The sequence below is a fragment of the Neofelis nebulosa genome, chromosome 2 (assembly GCF_028018385.1).
Source record: "Neofelis nebulosa isolate mNeoNeb1 chromosome 2, mNeoNeb1.pri, whole genome shotgun sequence".
Classification (NCBI taxonomy): Eukaryota; Metazoa; Chordata; class Mammalia; order Carnivora; family Felidae; genus Neofelis; species Neofelis nebulosa.
The window spans coordinates 206,572,007-206,588,540 of record NC_080783.1 but is presented as its reverse complement, the minus strand read 5'-3'; the positions used below and the strand labels follow the sequence as shown (position 1 = coordinate 206,588,540).

The 16,534-nt window shown below is 55.1% G+C and overlaps 1 protein-coding gene across 4 annotated transcripts in view; it reads left to right on the top strand.

Moving 5' to 3' along the window:
• Positions 1–7,076, top strand: part of ALPL (alkaline phosphatase, biomineralization associated) — a 56,964-nt gene extending 49,888 nt beyond the window's left edge. For all 4 annotated transcript variants that reach the window (XM_058718742.1, XM_058718744.1, XM_058718745.1 and 1 more), the window contains exons 8-12: positions 148–217; positions 2,531–2,665; positions 4,625–4,816; positions 5,266–5,385; positions 6,113–7,076. In XM_058718742.1, coding sequence (XP_058574725.1) covers positions 148–217; positions 2,531–2,665; positions 4,625–4,816; positions 5,266–5,385; positions 6,113–6,378 — 783 coding nt within the window. In that variant the 3' untranslated portion in view covers positions 6,379–7,076. The remainder of the gene's footprint in view (positions 1–147; positions 218–2,530; positions 2,666–4,624; positions 4,817–5,265; positions 5,386–6,112) is intronic.
• Positions 7,077–16,534: the final 9,458 nt, after the last annotated feature.

The following is a 16,534-nucleotide window of genomic DNA, read 5'->3' as shown; positions in this document are numbered from 1 at the left end:
TCTTGAAGGCAGAGATGGGAGGTCTTCAGGGAGGGGTTAGTAAATGACTGAAGGAAACAAATATGTGCCCCGGTCCCTGAGACCCACTGGGCTCTGTCCTCCCAACCCCCCAGCTCCCACGTGGCTGACACTGGCCTTTCCTCCTAGCACTCCCACTATGTCTGGAACCGCACCGAACTCCTGACCCTTGACCCCTACAGCGTGGACTACCTCTTGGGTAAGTGGAGGGTGTGGAGTAGGGGACACCCAGCTGGGTGCCCTGGGGCTGGGGCTGTGAGTCCAGCACCTGAGGGGCCAAGGTCCCAGCCCTCCCTCTACTTAGGGACCTTTGCTCTCAGGTCGAGGACCTGGGAGAGGTGAGGAAGGGGGTCTGGTTCATAGAACTGGGCCTGAAATCTGCTGGCTGTGCAAAGTGAATGGTTCCATTGAGCACAAAGGGAAAGGAACGCTCAGGTTGGGGAAGGGACCTGTGGTATCCCACTCAGCTCATTAACATCAGGGCCCAGGTAAATCCAAACCTTGGCTGGGGCAGGAAGCCTGGAGCCAGCCCTGCTGTGTGGCCAGGGCAGAAGCCAGCCGGGTTGTCTCTGCTGGTCTTGACTGGGGGATGTCCCCCGGGGAGTGGGGAGCCAGGGCCCTGGTGAGGTGGAATGAGGCCCTGCGCACCACCACGCCTGGGTCCCCTTTCCCACCTGGCTGCTGTGCCCAGTGAGTGGTGGCAAAATTTCCTACAAACCTTTTCCAAAGAGCACACCTCTAGGTCCTGGGTGTATCATTGGAGGTTATGGGCTCAAAGCTGGGCACCTGGGAGGATCCCCTAGACAGACCACACACACACAGCCCTCTGCTTGCCTGGGTCACACAGCACACACCCTATAGCACACACAGGTGTGTAGAGTTATACATGTTCCCATGCAGCACAACAGGCCCACTCATGGATCTTAGAGCCAGAGTGCTGGGTTCAAATCCCACTCTACCACATATGAGCTCTGCAACCTTGAGCGGGTGGTTTCTCCTTTCAGCGCCTCAGTTTTCTCTTCTGTAAAGTAGGAATAATGTAAAATGAGGCTAATGATGGGGCCTACCTCAGGGCTGCCATGAGTACACATGAGCCAATGCACTGTGTAAATTACTTGTTGGGGCGACTGGGTGGCTCGGTTGGTTGAGCGACCGACCGACATTGGCTCAGATCATGATCTCGCCATTCTGGAGTTCGAGCCCCGCCTCGGGCTCTGTGCTGACAGCTCAGAGCCTGGAGCCTGTTTTGGATTCTGTGTCTCCCTCTCTCTCTGCCCCTCCTCCACTCATGCTCTGTCTGTCTGTCTCTCTCTCTCTCTCAAAAATAAACATTTAAAAAATAAATAAATAAATTACTTGTTACCGTGTAGCAAACGATCTCCAAACTTAACAGTTTAAAATACGAGTTAATATTATTACTTCACACAGTTTCTTGGGGTCAGGAATTTGGGAGCAGCTCCACTGGGTCTCCCATGAGGTTGCAGTCATCCGAAGGCTTGACTGGGGCTGGGGCTTCCGTAATGGCTCACTCCTAAGGTTCGCAAGTTGGCGCAGGCTGTTGTCAGGAAGCTTCAGTTCCTCGCCACATGGAGCTCTCCATAGAGTTGCTGAAGTGTCCTTATAACATGGCAGCTGGCTTCCCTCAGAAGAGTATGCACGGCTAAGGCTGTAATATTTTATGCCCTGGCCTGGAGGTCACATACCATCATTTCTGCAGTATTCTGTTGGACACACAGGATAGTCTTGGTGTGGGAGGGGACACACAAGGGCGTGAATTCCAGAAGACAGGGACTATGGGGTGCCATCTTGGAGGCTGGCACCTATGTGCTTCCAAAGCACTTAGGACGGCCTGTGGCACACGGTGAGCATTCTGTTCATTAGAGCTCTTGCTTGACTGTGCCCCCACTCACAGAAGGGGTAAGGTGTTCTAAAAGAACATCCCGGACTAGAAATACCACCCCGGTACATGTGGAATCTTGTGACATGGTCAAAGAATGGATCAGTCTTATTTCACAACTGAGGAAACCAGACAGTGAGCCAAACCTGCTACCATTTTACCACACAGGACACTATACCCTTCACACCTGACCTGTAAATGACGCGTAGGTGCACACACAATCTGCCCCATTGAATCCGTGCCCTCAGCCTGGGGGCTGCGGTGCCATGCCTGGAGGCCTTCAGGCTTGGGGCTGGGCTGATGGGCTTAAGTCCCAGATCTCCCACTTAGCAGCCGAAGATACCAAGCTACTGAGCACCGGTGCCTCAGTCTCCTTCTCTGTAAAATGGACTTCGGTGAGCCCTTCCCCATAGTGTGGCTGCAAAGGTAAAAGGAGGCGTGTTCTCAAAGCACTGGGCACATTTGGGCCCACAGGAGCTTCCCCCTGCCCCCCTGCTTGCTCTCACCCCAAGCTGTATGCGCCCAACCTGTATTCCCTGAGATAGCCTGGGCTCCTTCGGGGCCCTCCTTGCAGAGTCATGAGAACTCACCATCCATATCGTCCTGTGTCCTCAGGTCTCTTTGAGCCGGGGGACATGCAGTACGAGCTGAACAGGAACAGCACGACTGACCCGTCACTCTCCGAGATGGTGGAGATTGCCATCAAGATCCTGAGCAAGAACCCCAAAGGCTTCTTCTTGCTGGTGGAAGGTAGGCCCCCAGGCTTGGCCTCAGGGCCACTTCCCTGGGAGCTTCCTGGGGTCGGGGGATGGGGTAGACAGCTGTCTACTTTTGGGGAGAAGGAGATTCCTTTGGGGGAAGATGGGGTACGCAGGGTGTTGAAGCCCCTACCCCAGCAAGCCGTTCTCCTTTGGGCCTGAGGATGGCCCGTCAGGCTGACTAGTCCAAGAAGACTTCCCAGGAGCCTTCCTTCTGGGGGTCCCTCCCCGAGGCCCCTGAACTTCACTCCTTCCAAAAGACAAATTAGTAGGCCCTGATGGACCCCCCCTGCATCTGAGTGGCTGCCTGGCTGGGCTCAAGAACAGGCCCGGGGTCCTTGTCCACACACGCCCATCAGTCTGCGGGAGCCCTCAGCTGGATGGTGCGTATCTGCCGTTCCGAGGCACGTGTGGGGCCAGCGTCAGATTCGTGAGTCCTGTGCCTGAAAGGAGACCCAGGGCAGGCCCTGGGATGTCCCAGGTCCCCCAGATTGGGACAGCCAGAACTTTGGGGATTGGCAGTGCTGTGTGCCAACGTTCACAGGGTTTCCCAGCGCTGATGGGAAGCACTGGAGTCGGGCTTGTGTTCTTCGCTGCTGCGGCCTCTACCTGTACATTTCTGTAAAATGAGGCCAAAAATAGTCTTCGAAAGGTTATTAACATCCATTGCGTTCAGAGACATAAAGTACTTGGAACAGGGCCCAGCAGAGAATAAATCTTCCGTGTTTCTATTATTACCATTATTATGATTACACAATAGCTAAGTCAATAACAATAGGAAGTGTGAGGAAGTGATAAAGTTTCCGGAATCTTCCAAAGTTCTAATAGCCATTGTCTTCTGTGGTTCCTGATGTTGCCTCACTGAACTCTAGAGGTACACACACACACACACACACACACACACACACACACTTGCACATATACTCTCACCACACATATACACACACTCAGGCCCCTCTGCCTTCCAGAGGCCAGTGGCAGCCAAGCCGGCTTGGCCGCTTTCTCGCCAAACCCCAGGGTTCCCACTTAAGCATGGCAGGTCTCAGCCTGGCCTGAACAGGCCTCTGACGCCAAGGACCCAGCCAGGAACCAATGGTGGTGAACACAGGCTCCCCTGGGAGCATTTCTCTTTGTGACTGCTCCCAGAGCCACAACAAAGGGAGGACCCACCCTGCCAGCCTGCCAGGCCAGAGTGGTGAGGCTCAGGCCAGTGGGAAGCGAGGGTGGCCAGGCCGCCCCGGCTCAGGACCCTCAGAGTTGGGAGTGTCCACTCAGGCATCCTTCTCCTGTTAGAGACAAGGAGGGGTCCCCTCAGGTCATGTAGCCCTGAGCCATGACCTTTAAAGCCAGGCTCAAAGCCAAGCATCTTGCGCTCATATAGGAGAGGTGGCACAGGATCCAGGCTTCAGAGGCCTTTATGAAGGCTTGTCATGGGCACTGAGAATGAGAGTCATGCCTGAATTCAAATCCCGCTACTCCCACCTTGGTCGCGTCACTTCTGCCCCCAGGCCTCATTTGCTCCATCTGTAAATGGGGCCGATTGTGCCCATTTCTGCCCAGGATTGTAGTTACGGGGAAATAAGACACCGGCTTGTTGTGCCTGGCACTCGGTAGGACCTCAGGCTTGCTGGTTCCCTTCTCTGTCTGAGGTCTCAGACTCCTTCAAGCAGCTGAAGATGCTGCACTGAGAGCCCCATGGGGTCACAGACAGAGCACAGAGTTTTCAGTCAGGTGGATCTGGCTTTGCTCTCTCTGTGCATGAGCCCTTGGTCTACAGCCTACCTTCTCTGAGCCGCTGTAAAGGTTGAATGCCGCATAAAGTGCCTGGCGCGGTACACGGCGCATGGCAGTTCCCCATCAAAGAAAGGTTGATCCAGCAGTAGTGTGGTGGGGCCTGGGGGCACCGATCTTCCCTCCCCTTCACCCGAGCCCTCTGCCTCGGTGTCTCAAGGAGGCAGGATTGACCACGGGCATCATGAAGGCAAGGCCAAGCAGGCGCTGCATGAGGCAGTAGAGATGGACCAGGCGATTGGACAGGCAGGCGCCATGACGTCCGTGGAAGACACACTGACCATCGTCACTGCAGACCACTCCCATGTCTTCACTTTCGGCGGGTATACCCCCCGTGGCAACTCTATCTTTGGTAGGTGGGCCTATGTTGGGGTGGACACTGGGCACTCCCAGGGCTGCCCATCTGGGAGCAGGCGCAGGGTGGGAGAGCCAGCAAGCTCGGGGCCTGGCCCGTGTGGGATCCATGAGAATCGGGTAGGACAGAGAAGTTATGGATGGGTGGGGGGTGTAGGGTCAAGTGCATGAGTGGCTACCTGTGTGATGGGTGGATAGAAGAATGAGAGAGAGGATGGATGGATGGATGGATGGATGGACTGGTGAGGGCTGGGTGGATGGACAGACAGACAGGTGGAATACCAGATGAGGGGGATGTGGGCACAGTGAAAACTGAAGGGTGGTTAGTTGGAAGTAAGCCAGGTTTAGAAGGTGGCTTCATGGAGTAGTTCAAAGGGGACTTGAGGGTTGCCAGGCTGGGGCTTGGGGACTCCAACATGACTCCGGGGCCAATGCCTTTCTGTGCAGGTCTGGCCCCCATGGTGAGTGACACAGATAAGAAGCCCTTCACCTCCATCCTGTATGGCAATGGGCCTGGCTACAAGGTAGTAGGCGGTGAGCGAGAGAACGTCTCCATGGTGGACTATGGTGAGATTGTCAAAGTCCAGAGCTGGGAGGGGACACGGTGCCCCTTGGGGATAGGCTTGGGAACCCTGCAGGCTCCCTGTAGGAGACCCCAAGGTCAGGGGTCTCCTAAGAGCCAGGACTTGAGTCAGAGCAATCCCAGTTCAAACCCCCTTGTACGATTGAGCAGCTCTGTGACCTTGGGCATGCAACGTGGTCTTCCCCAGCTTCCCTTTCCTCCTTAACAGAATTCTAGCTCCCAAGGTTGTCTGAAGGACTAACTGGGTCTGAGGAGCTTCGTGTAGTGCCCGGCACATGCAGGTGCCTGCTCTGTTACACTGCCATTTTTATGGGCTATATAATATTCCAAAATCTGAGCCTTCTCAGTGTATTCATCTGGTTCCCTCCTGTTGAATATTCATTTGCTCATGATGGCCCCAGTAGCCCATGGGGGTCTAACTGTGCAGCCAATGGTAGGAGGCTCTCCCGGTTGACTGTTCCCTTCTAATTGAAACAGCCCAGCTGAGGTTGATTTTTCTCTTCTGGAGGTTGAGGGTACAGGCTTCTGTGTCAGAACGGACTCAGGCCCAAATCCTGTGGCCTTACACAAAATGACTTCCAGGCACTGAGCCTCGGTTTCCTCCTCTATGAAACGAGGGCATGTGAGCCAGCCTGAAAGAGCGGGGGGGAAGTGGCTGCAGACTGCCAGTCCCCTGGCAGGCTCTCAGCAAGTGTTTCTTCTGGCCCACAGCTCACAACAACTACCAGGCGCAGTCTGCTGTGCCCCTGCGCCATGAGACCCACGGTGGGGAGGACGTGGCGGTCTTCGCCAAGGGTCCCATGGCGCACCTGCTACATGGCGTCCACGAGCAGAACTACATTCCCCACGTGATGGCTTACGCGGCCTGCATCGGTGCCAACCTTGACCACTGTGCCTCGGCCAGCTCGTCAGGTGGCCCTTCACCAGGTCCCCTGTTCCTCCTGCTGGCCCTGCCCTCCTTGGGCATCCTGTTCTGAGGGCCTGCGGCCCAGGCACCCACTAGCCTATGACAGATGGCCAGCCTCCCTCTCTCAGCACTGCCCACCACCTGGGAGCCCACACCTCAAGGGCTGGGGAGGCGGGGGGCCTTCACAGCCTCAACAGCTGCCAGAAAGAGGACCCAGGAAACCCAAGTCTGCTGCCCGCCTCGCTCCCCTCTGGAATCCTCCACTGGCACCAGACCCATTCCTGGCCTCCGGCCTCTGCTCCCTCCCTGCTGCCCCTTTGGCCAACAGAGTAGGTTTCTCTTGGGCAGGCAGAGAACACAGACTGCCGAAATTCTCAAAGCATCTTATTTTTCTAGCAAACATATTTCTCCAGGCCTGGAGGCCCCGAAGCTTCCATGGAACATTCCGGATCTGACCTTCCCACTCCCCTCCCCTCTTGGAACCACCAGGCCCCATCATGCTCATGTCCCTACCCGCAGGGGAGACCGAGTCCTTCCCTGCAGGATGGGGGTTTGCTCACTCATTCCGAGGCCGCCAGGGGCTCCCAGGAAGTAAACTGGGACTGGCCATCCAACCCCAGGGTGGCCGGACACTTCCCAGCTCTTAACACGCACGCCCACTCCTCTCTGAAGCGACACCCCTGTTTGGAACGGCAAAATTTTTTTTTTCTCTTTTTGGTGTTGGTTAAAAGGGAACACAAGACATTTAAATAAAACTTTCCAAACATTTCTGAGGACAGAACTGAGTCTTTGTGGTCAGTGAGGAAGAGAATGAAACAAGCTTGTTTCTCTGGGAAGAATTGGACTCCGGGCCCAGGAGGGCAGATGGAGTCCGGCGGGGAGGAAGGGGTATCCTGCTGACCCGGGGGCTTCTTCACTCGTTACCTGCGTGACTTTGGACAAACTGCTTTGTATCTCTGTGTCTCTGTCTTCTTAGCTATAGAATGGGATGCAGTCCGGTCTGGGTTGCTATTAGAGAAAAGTATGCCTCTGGGTCCTGAAACTCACAGCAAGAAGGCCTTCAAGGGCCCTGTGACACTCTTGCCACACAGCTCCGACAGACAGAGCTCCATGTCCTGGTCCAGTGGAGCTGTTTGTTCGTTCATTCATTCATTCATCCATCCAGCAAATCCAGTTGACCCTTGAACAAGACAGGTTTAAATTGCATGGGTCCACTTACATGCAGATTTTTTGGGGATAAATACAGGAAATGTATTTTCCTTAAGATTTTCTTTTCTTTTTTTTAAAGATGATACTTTTTTTTTATGTATTTATTTTGAGAGAGAGAGAGAGAGAGAGGGGAAGGGGCAGAGAGAGAGGGAGACAGAGAATCCCAAATAGTCTCCACGCTGTCAGCGCAGAGCCTGATGTAGGACTCGATCTCACGAACTGTGAGATCATGACCTGAGCCGAAATTAAGAGTGGGATGCTCAACCGATTGAACCACCCAGGTGCCCCTCCTTATGTTTTTTTTTTAATAACATTTCTTTAGCTTACTTTATTGTAAGAATATAGTATACGGTGCATATAATATCAAATATGTCAATTGTTAACATATTTATTTTAACATAATACACACAACATAAATATGTTAACAGTTAATTGTTTTATGTTATCAGTAAGGCTTCCAGTCTTTAGGAGGCTATTTGCTAAATTTGGGGAGGGGGTCACAAATTATACACGGATGTTTTACTGCGCAGGGGCTTGGTGCCCCTAACGCTCATGTTCAAGGGTTGATTGTGTTGAGTAGGTGCCAGGCACCAAACCAGGTCTTAGGAATTTTGTGGCAAACAACACAGACATGCTCCTTGCCTTCACAGAGCTTCAGCCTAGCTTGGCGATGGTGATCTTTCCATTCCTGATTATCTGGCCTGAGAACTGGGCTCAGGATTGCACCTGATATTGGGTATACAGGGTTCTCCAAGTCTGCTCCTTGCCTCATTGGAATGATAGTCCCTCTAAAGGTAATAATCATAATTGTAAACATTGAACACTTACCAGCTGACAAGCTCTGCTTGGTGATCTATATGGATTCAGTTCATTTGATCCTCACTAGGAAGTAGGCCCCTGTCATCCACATTTATAGATTAAGGAAGCCGAGGGTACAAGGCGTGGCATGATTGCTCAAGGTCCCCAGGTTGTGGGGCTGGGATTTGAATCCACATACATCCGATTCCAAAACCCCTATACTTAATGACATCCTTTGTTTATAATACGTTTCCGACTTCCTGACAACATTCGAACGCAGCCAATGCTAGTGACTCAACACACACTAGTCAAATGTGAACTCAGAAAGATGAGAAACCACGTCAGAAGTGTGCCCTTCTTCAGGGGAGAAAATGCAATCAAGCTGATTTCTCTCTGAACTTTCTGGCAGTCCTGGCAGAAAGGGGAGTCCAGCCATGCCGATGCTGGGAGAGAAAATTAAAACTAAGGGGTGCTTGGGGGCCCCTGAGCAGCTCAGTCGGTTAAGCATCAGATTCCTGATTTCGGCTGAGGTCATGAACTCACAGTTTGTGGGTTCAAGCCCCACATCAGGCTCTGCACTGACAATGTAGAGCCTGTTTCAGATTCTCTCTCCTCTCTCTTTGTCCCTACTCCACTTGCACTCTCTCTCTCTCTCAAAATAAATAAACTTAAAAAAAAAAACAAAAAAACTATGGGGCACTTGGGTGGCTCAGTCAGTTAAGCATCTATTCTTGATTTCAGCTCAGGTCATGATCTCTCAGTTCATGGGTTCAAGCCCCATGTCGGGCTCTGTGCAGAATGTGGAGCCTGCTTGGGATTCTCTGTCTCCCTCTCTCTCTGCCCTTTCCCTTCCCTTTCTCTCTCTCTCTCTCTCCCTCTCTCTCTCAAATACATACACATTAAAAAAAAATTAAAACTACATGCGTACATTCTTGCCAGGGCAAAAAGACAACTCCTACCACCTTCACAATTTATATGTTATCTCTACTATTATGTCCTAAACAGTTGTTTAAATCCACACGGGAGCTGTTGAGCTTTAAACGTTCCCCAGTACCACCTGAAGTCAGCTTACGTGTCTCCAGGATGTGCAAGCCATACTTTGTGTCTTGGGTTGGGTTTTCCAAAGGCAGACCCTGAGAAAAGGATTTGTGCACCTGTGGTTTGTAAAAGGAACCCAGAAGGCACCAGGCGGAGAGTGGGGAAGTGGGACAGAAGGAGGGAAGCTGATAAAAGGTAAGTTATGTAGCAGCTCGCCATCAGGGGCAACCAGGGCTCCACCCCCACCCCTGCCCCCCGCCCCGGGGCCACCAGGAGGCCCAGCAGAAGACGCCCCTCCATCCATCCTCCTGCCGGCAGGTGAGGGAGCTGTGGCGTTTACTCACCAACTCTCATCCTTCATTGGCCAAGGGCTGCTCCCGGAAAGATGACAGCTCGGCACTTCCAACCTGCCCTTGAAGGGCTGAGAGAAAGCCCCAGGGCACGTGCTGGGACCTTAAATGCTCAGAGGATACAAACAGGGCACCAATAACATCTGTTTAACTTTGCGATACGCGGAGGAGGCTAAAAAGCACGGACTGTGGGTCAGAGAGACAGGGGTGCCTGCCTCTGCTCCATTGCACTGTCGTTTCTATGAACGGGGGCAAGTTCTTTCACTTTGCTGCTGTTCCATGCCTACACTGGAATGACAGTACCCACAGCACAAGGGTTTCCAGAACAAAGAAAGGATGGCAAATCCACATGTATTCATCCAGATAACCCTGCCTTCTGTGAAAGATAAATCCGGAACTTAACACAGGAAGAGTTTATTTCTATCTTAAACATCTGGTGCTTCTGGTCGGGCGCCTGGGACCCAGGCTCTTTCCACCTCGTAGTTCTGCCTCCTCCAAGTCCCGGATGCACCATCTCACTGGGACTACCGAGGTTCTGCGTGAGCAGCACATCGATGGGGGGGACCCTCTTTTTAGCCACTTCTTCCTGGAAGTGCCACACATCACCTCCACTCATGGTCCGTTGGTAAGAAGTGGTCACATGACCACCTAGATGCAAAAAAGGCTGAGTAGTGACATCTTCAGCTTTGGAGCAGGTTTCCAACCTCAGCATTATGGACTCTCGGAGCTTATGCTCACTCGCTCCCCAGACATCACTACATCCTCAGGGTGTTTGCAAACATTGGGAGATTTCACATCACCTGATATTTGGACTTCTGGCTTTTTCGAAAAATTGGAAGGTCTGGCTGGCACGGCTGCACGTTTCTGCAGGGCAGTGGCTGATCTGAGCCGAGAGATGGCGGCCCATCCAGCGTGTGGCTCTCCTGTTTGCCACCGTCCCCAGCACTCAAGGAACTCACACTAAGCCCCTTTCGGCAGATGTTACCCCTCCGGTCTGGGTGGAGACAGAGCTCGGGACCCATGCCTGTGAATGGGCCGTGGTTCTGTCCTTGGAAAGCTCACATCTCACGACAAGATGGCCAGAAGCAATCCCAGTGCACAGGCGAAGCAAGGAGCTGTGGGGGCAGCTAACCAGCAGGGGGCACGGTGGGACGGGCACTGAGGCAGAGAGGGCAGCAAGCAGGCTGGGGCCTGACGGGCCAAGGAGCACTGAGGCAGAACGTGGGGGTACAGAGAGGATTCCAGAGGAGACCTTGTGGGGACAGATGGGCAGGAAGGTCTCGAATGCCATTCCAAGAAGCTGGAGGTGAACGAAGACCCTGGGGAGCCATGGAAGGTTCTGGAGCCTGGGAGTGAGCCTCATTTTTGAAAGATCATCATGGCTGCCCAAAGAAACTGTGACGGCGGACCAGGCAGGAGAAGCTGGGCCCATGGAGACGGGAAGAGGGAACAAACCCCAAATATGTGCCTGAGAGTCCCAGCTCCTACCTGTCCAGAAGGCGGCTGGAGCAGCCGGTGAATGAATAGTTGGTCAGCAAACTGCGCTGATATCGAGGGACGGAGGGAGCAGCACATCAACTGCAGTGAGGTTGACACCTTGCGGGCACATGTGTCACGTACACGCCCCCCCACCATCCTGTGAGGTGGGCAATATCATCCCCATTTCGCAGATGAGAAGGGTGAGGCGTGGCAGAACATAGTGACCTGCTCAGGGCCCATGGCTTGTAAGTGACAGCTGCAAGTTGAACCTAGGTGTGCCTGACTCCCAGCCCGTGTCCCCTCCCTGGCCTCTGGGTGCTAATCCCTTCAAGGAAAACAAGCCAGGCCCCATCAGCCGCAGAAGCCCTTCGATGGGGGAGTAAGAGCCCCAAGCCAGCAGAGTTTATAATTAGCCTTGGTGGCTAACCCAAGACCTCCCACCAAGATCTAGCACCAGCCGATCGGGGGGGTGGGGAGGGTGGGCTGGGGAGATTAAGTTCTTAGAAGAGGATTTGGGCTCCCGAGTTTCTGGGTGGCTCCCTGGGGCCTCCTTGTGCTGCCGCCGTGATCATGACTCCAGGCCATGGAGTCCTGCTCCTCAGCCATCTGCGCCGGCCTCAGGATGGGGAGGACACACGTGCCCAACAGCCAAGCGGGGGGCAGGCGGGTTGGGGTCTGCCACCAGCCAGGGCCACGTGTCCCCCCTACCCGCGGGAACAGAGGCCTACGATCGTTGAGGTAGCAGGAACCCAAGCCAAGGCACACGGGCGAACATTTCTATGGTGTCCCCAGAGTGCCAGGCACTGTTCCTGGCGCCTCACAGGGCACTTAGCCTATTTAGCCTCCCCACCACTCTCAGAGAGGGCAGGACTGTTTCTGTCTCCATTTTACAGAGGAAGAAACGGAAGCAGAGAGAAACTGGTCACTTTATGTAAAGTCACACACCACCAAGGGACGAAGGACGGGAAGCTGAGCGCCGTGGTGCCCCAGTGCGGGATTCAATCATGCCCAGACCTCCTCTGGGCATGGTGAGCAGCCAGAAGAGGTCGGGAGTGTCACTGCAAAGGTGGCAGGGGCGGGACATCACGGGCGGAGATCCTGGGCCCTTGTCCTGGTGGGGAATGCCCGTGGGCTGCCAGCAGAGCCTCTGTCCCCACCTGCCCCCACCAGGGTGGCTGGCTCCAGGGCGTCGGAGGGCAGCCTGGGCTTGCACACCCTGGCTGAGGGCCCTGTGATTAGGCTCCTGCTCACTCAGGCCACCTGGTTGGGAGAGGATGGCAGCTGAGAGGCTGAGCCCTGAGGACCGTTGGCCGGGGCAGAGTGCAGGAGGGTCCTGAGGCAGGATCTGGAGGAGCGTGAGATGTGACCATTCACCCCGCTCCCTCCCACAGCCCCCGGGGCCAAGGCCTGAGGGGCTGCTGCCCGCTCCCCGGGCATGAGCAGATGCCGTCCTGGCATCTTCCCTCATGGCAAGTTTTGGTGCTCCGTGTGCCCTTTGCCTGCCTTCGCTCCTGAGGGATCTCCTGGGGCACAGGCCTCTCTCCACAGTCCCCCAGACCACGCTCAGGGCTGGAGGCCAGGGAGGAAGGCAGCCCAGAAAGGGTCAGACACCAACTTGAAGTCACACACTAAAATGGCTTAGACACAGAAGGTGACATGGTCCAGTTTGTGCTTTGGAAAGATCACTCTGGCCACCGTGCAGAGGAAGAACCGGGAACACCAGGAGTAGACGCTGGAGGCAGTCTGGAGGCCTTGCTGTCGCTGGGGGTGGAGCTGGCTTGGGCCAGCTAAGTGTGGTGGTGGCGGGAAGCAGCTGGATCCCAGACAAGTTTGGGATTGCAGAGGAAGTAGAGGAACCGGGGATGCCCCCTGAGCTTTTGGCCTGGGCACCTGGGAGGAGTGCATTTATGGACATGGGGGAAGAGATTTGGAGGGAAAATAGAGAAGCGGTTTGGGTCACGTTGGCTTAGAGATACCCGTTGGACTTGGGGGTGGACATGCCCGTGGGTAGGTGGGAAGGATGAGTCTGGATTCAGTGGAGGAGCTCAGCTAGAGACACAAGGAGGAGGGTCGTGATGGTATTTAAAGCTGCAGGGCACAGAGAGAACGTGATGGGCCCAGGATCACAGCCAGCCAGTGGCCAGGATTTGAACCGGGGTCCGTCAGACTCCAAAACCCACAGGAGCCTTTTTCACTCCAGCAGGTGTTCACTTCTGGGATTCCTCCAAGGTGGGAGAGGGAGGAAGGGAGGTGGTGCCGGAAGCTTCTGAAAATAAATCCAGGAACAACTGAGATCCTTCCAGTCTGGGCTACCCACCCCCCAACTCCTGCCTACCCAGCCAGAGGAGCTCTTGTCAAATGTGGAGTCCTGTCCCCTTCCCATTGTACAGATGGAGAAACTGAGGCCCAGAGGCGGGCAGAGCTGGGATCTAGGTCTTTTGCCTGCCACCCTGTCTTCTCCACCAGCCTCTAAGGTAGGCTCCTGTCTGAACCAGCTCAATGGTTGAGTGGAAGCCATCCAAAGGAGACAATCCCGAAGGGGATGGATGTTTCTCTCAGGGCCCTTAGATGGAACTGGGGCCTGGGGCCTTCCCTCCTGGGCTCCCCTCAAGACAATGTTTGCCCCATGCCTGCCTCTACCCCTTGTCCAGCCATCCCCAGCCTTCAGGAGCCCTCCGAGTCCCTGGCAGGGCAGCCTTGAGCCTGACTCCCAGCCTGGCTCCTGTCCTGCAGCCCAGATCGAGGCCCCTCCTGGCCCCTGCCCAGACCACCCAGCGCCAGGGCCTGGCAGACCCTAGTGGGGCTGGTGGGCAGTGCTCCCAGGTTGGCCAGCCGCGGTCTGGCTCCACCCGAAGGGCTGTGGCCTGGGAACCGCTAGCTGTCTCCTCAGGGAAGCGGCTGGGATCTCCAGAACAAACAGGGAAACCACAGGCCCCTGCCCCACCCGAGGAGAGGGGGGCTGCCTCTGGCCACGTCCACCGACACCCTGTTCTCCAGTCCTAGCCAGTAGGGAAGAAGCAGAACGGCTGTGGTCACCTGTGGACGGAGAAGGCTGCGACCGGGGCTCTGGCCATGCTGGCTGCCCCTGCAGAGCCCCCCACGAGAGAGGCTGGACTGAGCCGGGGCAGGGCACATCTCAGCTTCAGGCTGAGAACAAAGCCCTGGAATCCAACAGATCTGGGTTCAAATCCAGACTCTGCCACATCCCAGCTGAGCAGCCTTGGGTAAGTGACTACACTTCTCTGTGCCTCAGTGTCCTCTCTGAAAAGTGGTTTCAGTGGCCCCTGCCGCCCACAATTGTAGTGAGGTGACCCAGAGTCCTCTGGAGGGAAAGTGCCCGGCTCAGGGCATGACACACAGTAGGTCCTCGCGAGACATCAGTCCCTGACCTGTCACCGGCTCAGTGACAGCCAGAGTAATCTCAAGGGACTCCTGGGCCTGGCGGGGCAGGCTGGGACAACCTCCCTGATTCAGAGCAGCTGGGGGAGGGGAGCAGCTGACTCCACTAAAAGCCGCAATTAGAGCCCAATTTAAAGAAACGCTGTGTTAGTTCTTCCCAGGGCAGATGTGATTATAGGCTCGGAGCTAAACCGTTACTAACAGGATGCCACACAGGTCCCTTCCCGGGCATGGAGGACGTCCAGCCCCACACCCTCGCCGTACGACTGGGGAAACCGAGACCCAGGGCAGGAAGGGACAAGCTCCAGCTCACGCGCAGGTTAGAGGGGGCCAGGCCCAAGCCCTGCCTTCCGACGGCCGCTCCAGGCTCTGTCCCCATCTCTTTGCTTTTCTCTGAAGGATTCATTGCTGCATCTAGAAGCCACAGACACCTTGGAAGAGATGACATTTCTTGAAAAGGAGGGATGGGGGCTGAGGTGGCTGAAACCCCTGAGAGGAGGTGGGGCCTCAGGGTGACACTGGCCATGAAGCCAGGGCCTCGGGGCCAGTGACAGCTCCCTGCCCAGCCCAGAGGGACCTCGAAATGATACTGATGATAATGACAGTGATCATGAGGGCCCCCTTCCTGCGGCACCTACCGTGGGCAGGCATCAACTCCTGTCTTTAGTTACCCCGGGAGGGAGCTGCTGGCGTCGACCCCACCGCAGGGAGGGCAAAACCAAGGTCCTCAGTCTCTTGCCCAGGATCCACCGGGAGCTGGCAGCAAGTGCAGGCAGTGGAACAGGTGTTCGAGCCCAGCCAAGTAGCTAAGGTCCTTTAGCGCCAGACCCGAAGTGAGTTCCTCTCAGCAAATGGTGACAGTGGGTGAGTCAGTGAATGAATGAATGAATGAATGAGTGAATGAAAAGGCTACTTAAGGGACTCTGTTCCTGGGGAGGTGTGGGAGGGCATAGTCATCCCCTCCAGGGAGACCCCTGAGATTGATAGTCCACGGGAAAATGCCCATTTCAGCTCTCCAGAAACAAGAACTCACAACCCTCTGGGTCCCAGGAATCCCCCTGGCTGTCCCAGTGCCCTGCAGACGAGCCCTGCCAACACCCCTGCAGCCTGCCCCTCCACCTTAGTCCCAAGCAGCCCCCCAAGGCCAGAAGCCAAAAGTCACCCTGCCCTCATCCCCACCCCCCTCCACACTCTTGCCCAGGCTGAACTCCGAGTTGCAACTGGGGTCTGGGGCAGGGGTGTGATAGGGAAAAACTGGCCTCCTCTCTCCGTCTGCCCCTTCACTCTCTTCCTGCAGCGCACTTTGGGAGTCCCCAGGGTGGTGGCACTGCACTCACCAGTTAGCCTCAAGGAGCTTGGGAGGTAGGCTGCTGGAGCCCCCTGCTGGCCAAGCATCCCCATCCCCATGGGGGTGGGTTGGGAGGATTCTTCATTCAGCAAGTATTTATGAAACCCCTACTATGTGCCGGGCCCTGGGTTAGGCACTGGGCTCAGCAGAGAACGTACACAGACCCTCCCTTCTGATGTCCATGGTTCCACTGAGGAGGTAACTGATGTCGGGGTCACGGCCTCCCAAGGACTGTTCCCACCCCCAGAGAACTGAAATCTCTCTGGGCAGGAGGTGTGCCCGCGCTGTGACACTGGGGTATGGTTGTGCTACCCCCACCAGGCTGGGGCTCCCACGGTCTGTGTATAAAACCTGTCATTCCTAAGAAACCTCTCCGCTCCCTCCAAGAGCCTCCCAGGATGGGGTTGCCAGACAAAATATAGGATGACCAGTTAAACTTGAATTTCAAATAAACAAGGAATGATTTTTTAGTATAAGTATGTCCCAAACATTGCATGAGGTGTACTTAAACTAAAAATTATTTCTTGTTTATCTGAAATTCAAGTTTAACTGGGCTCCGTGTTTCTACTTGCTAAATCTGGCAATCCATTCCTTCTGCTGGCACC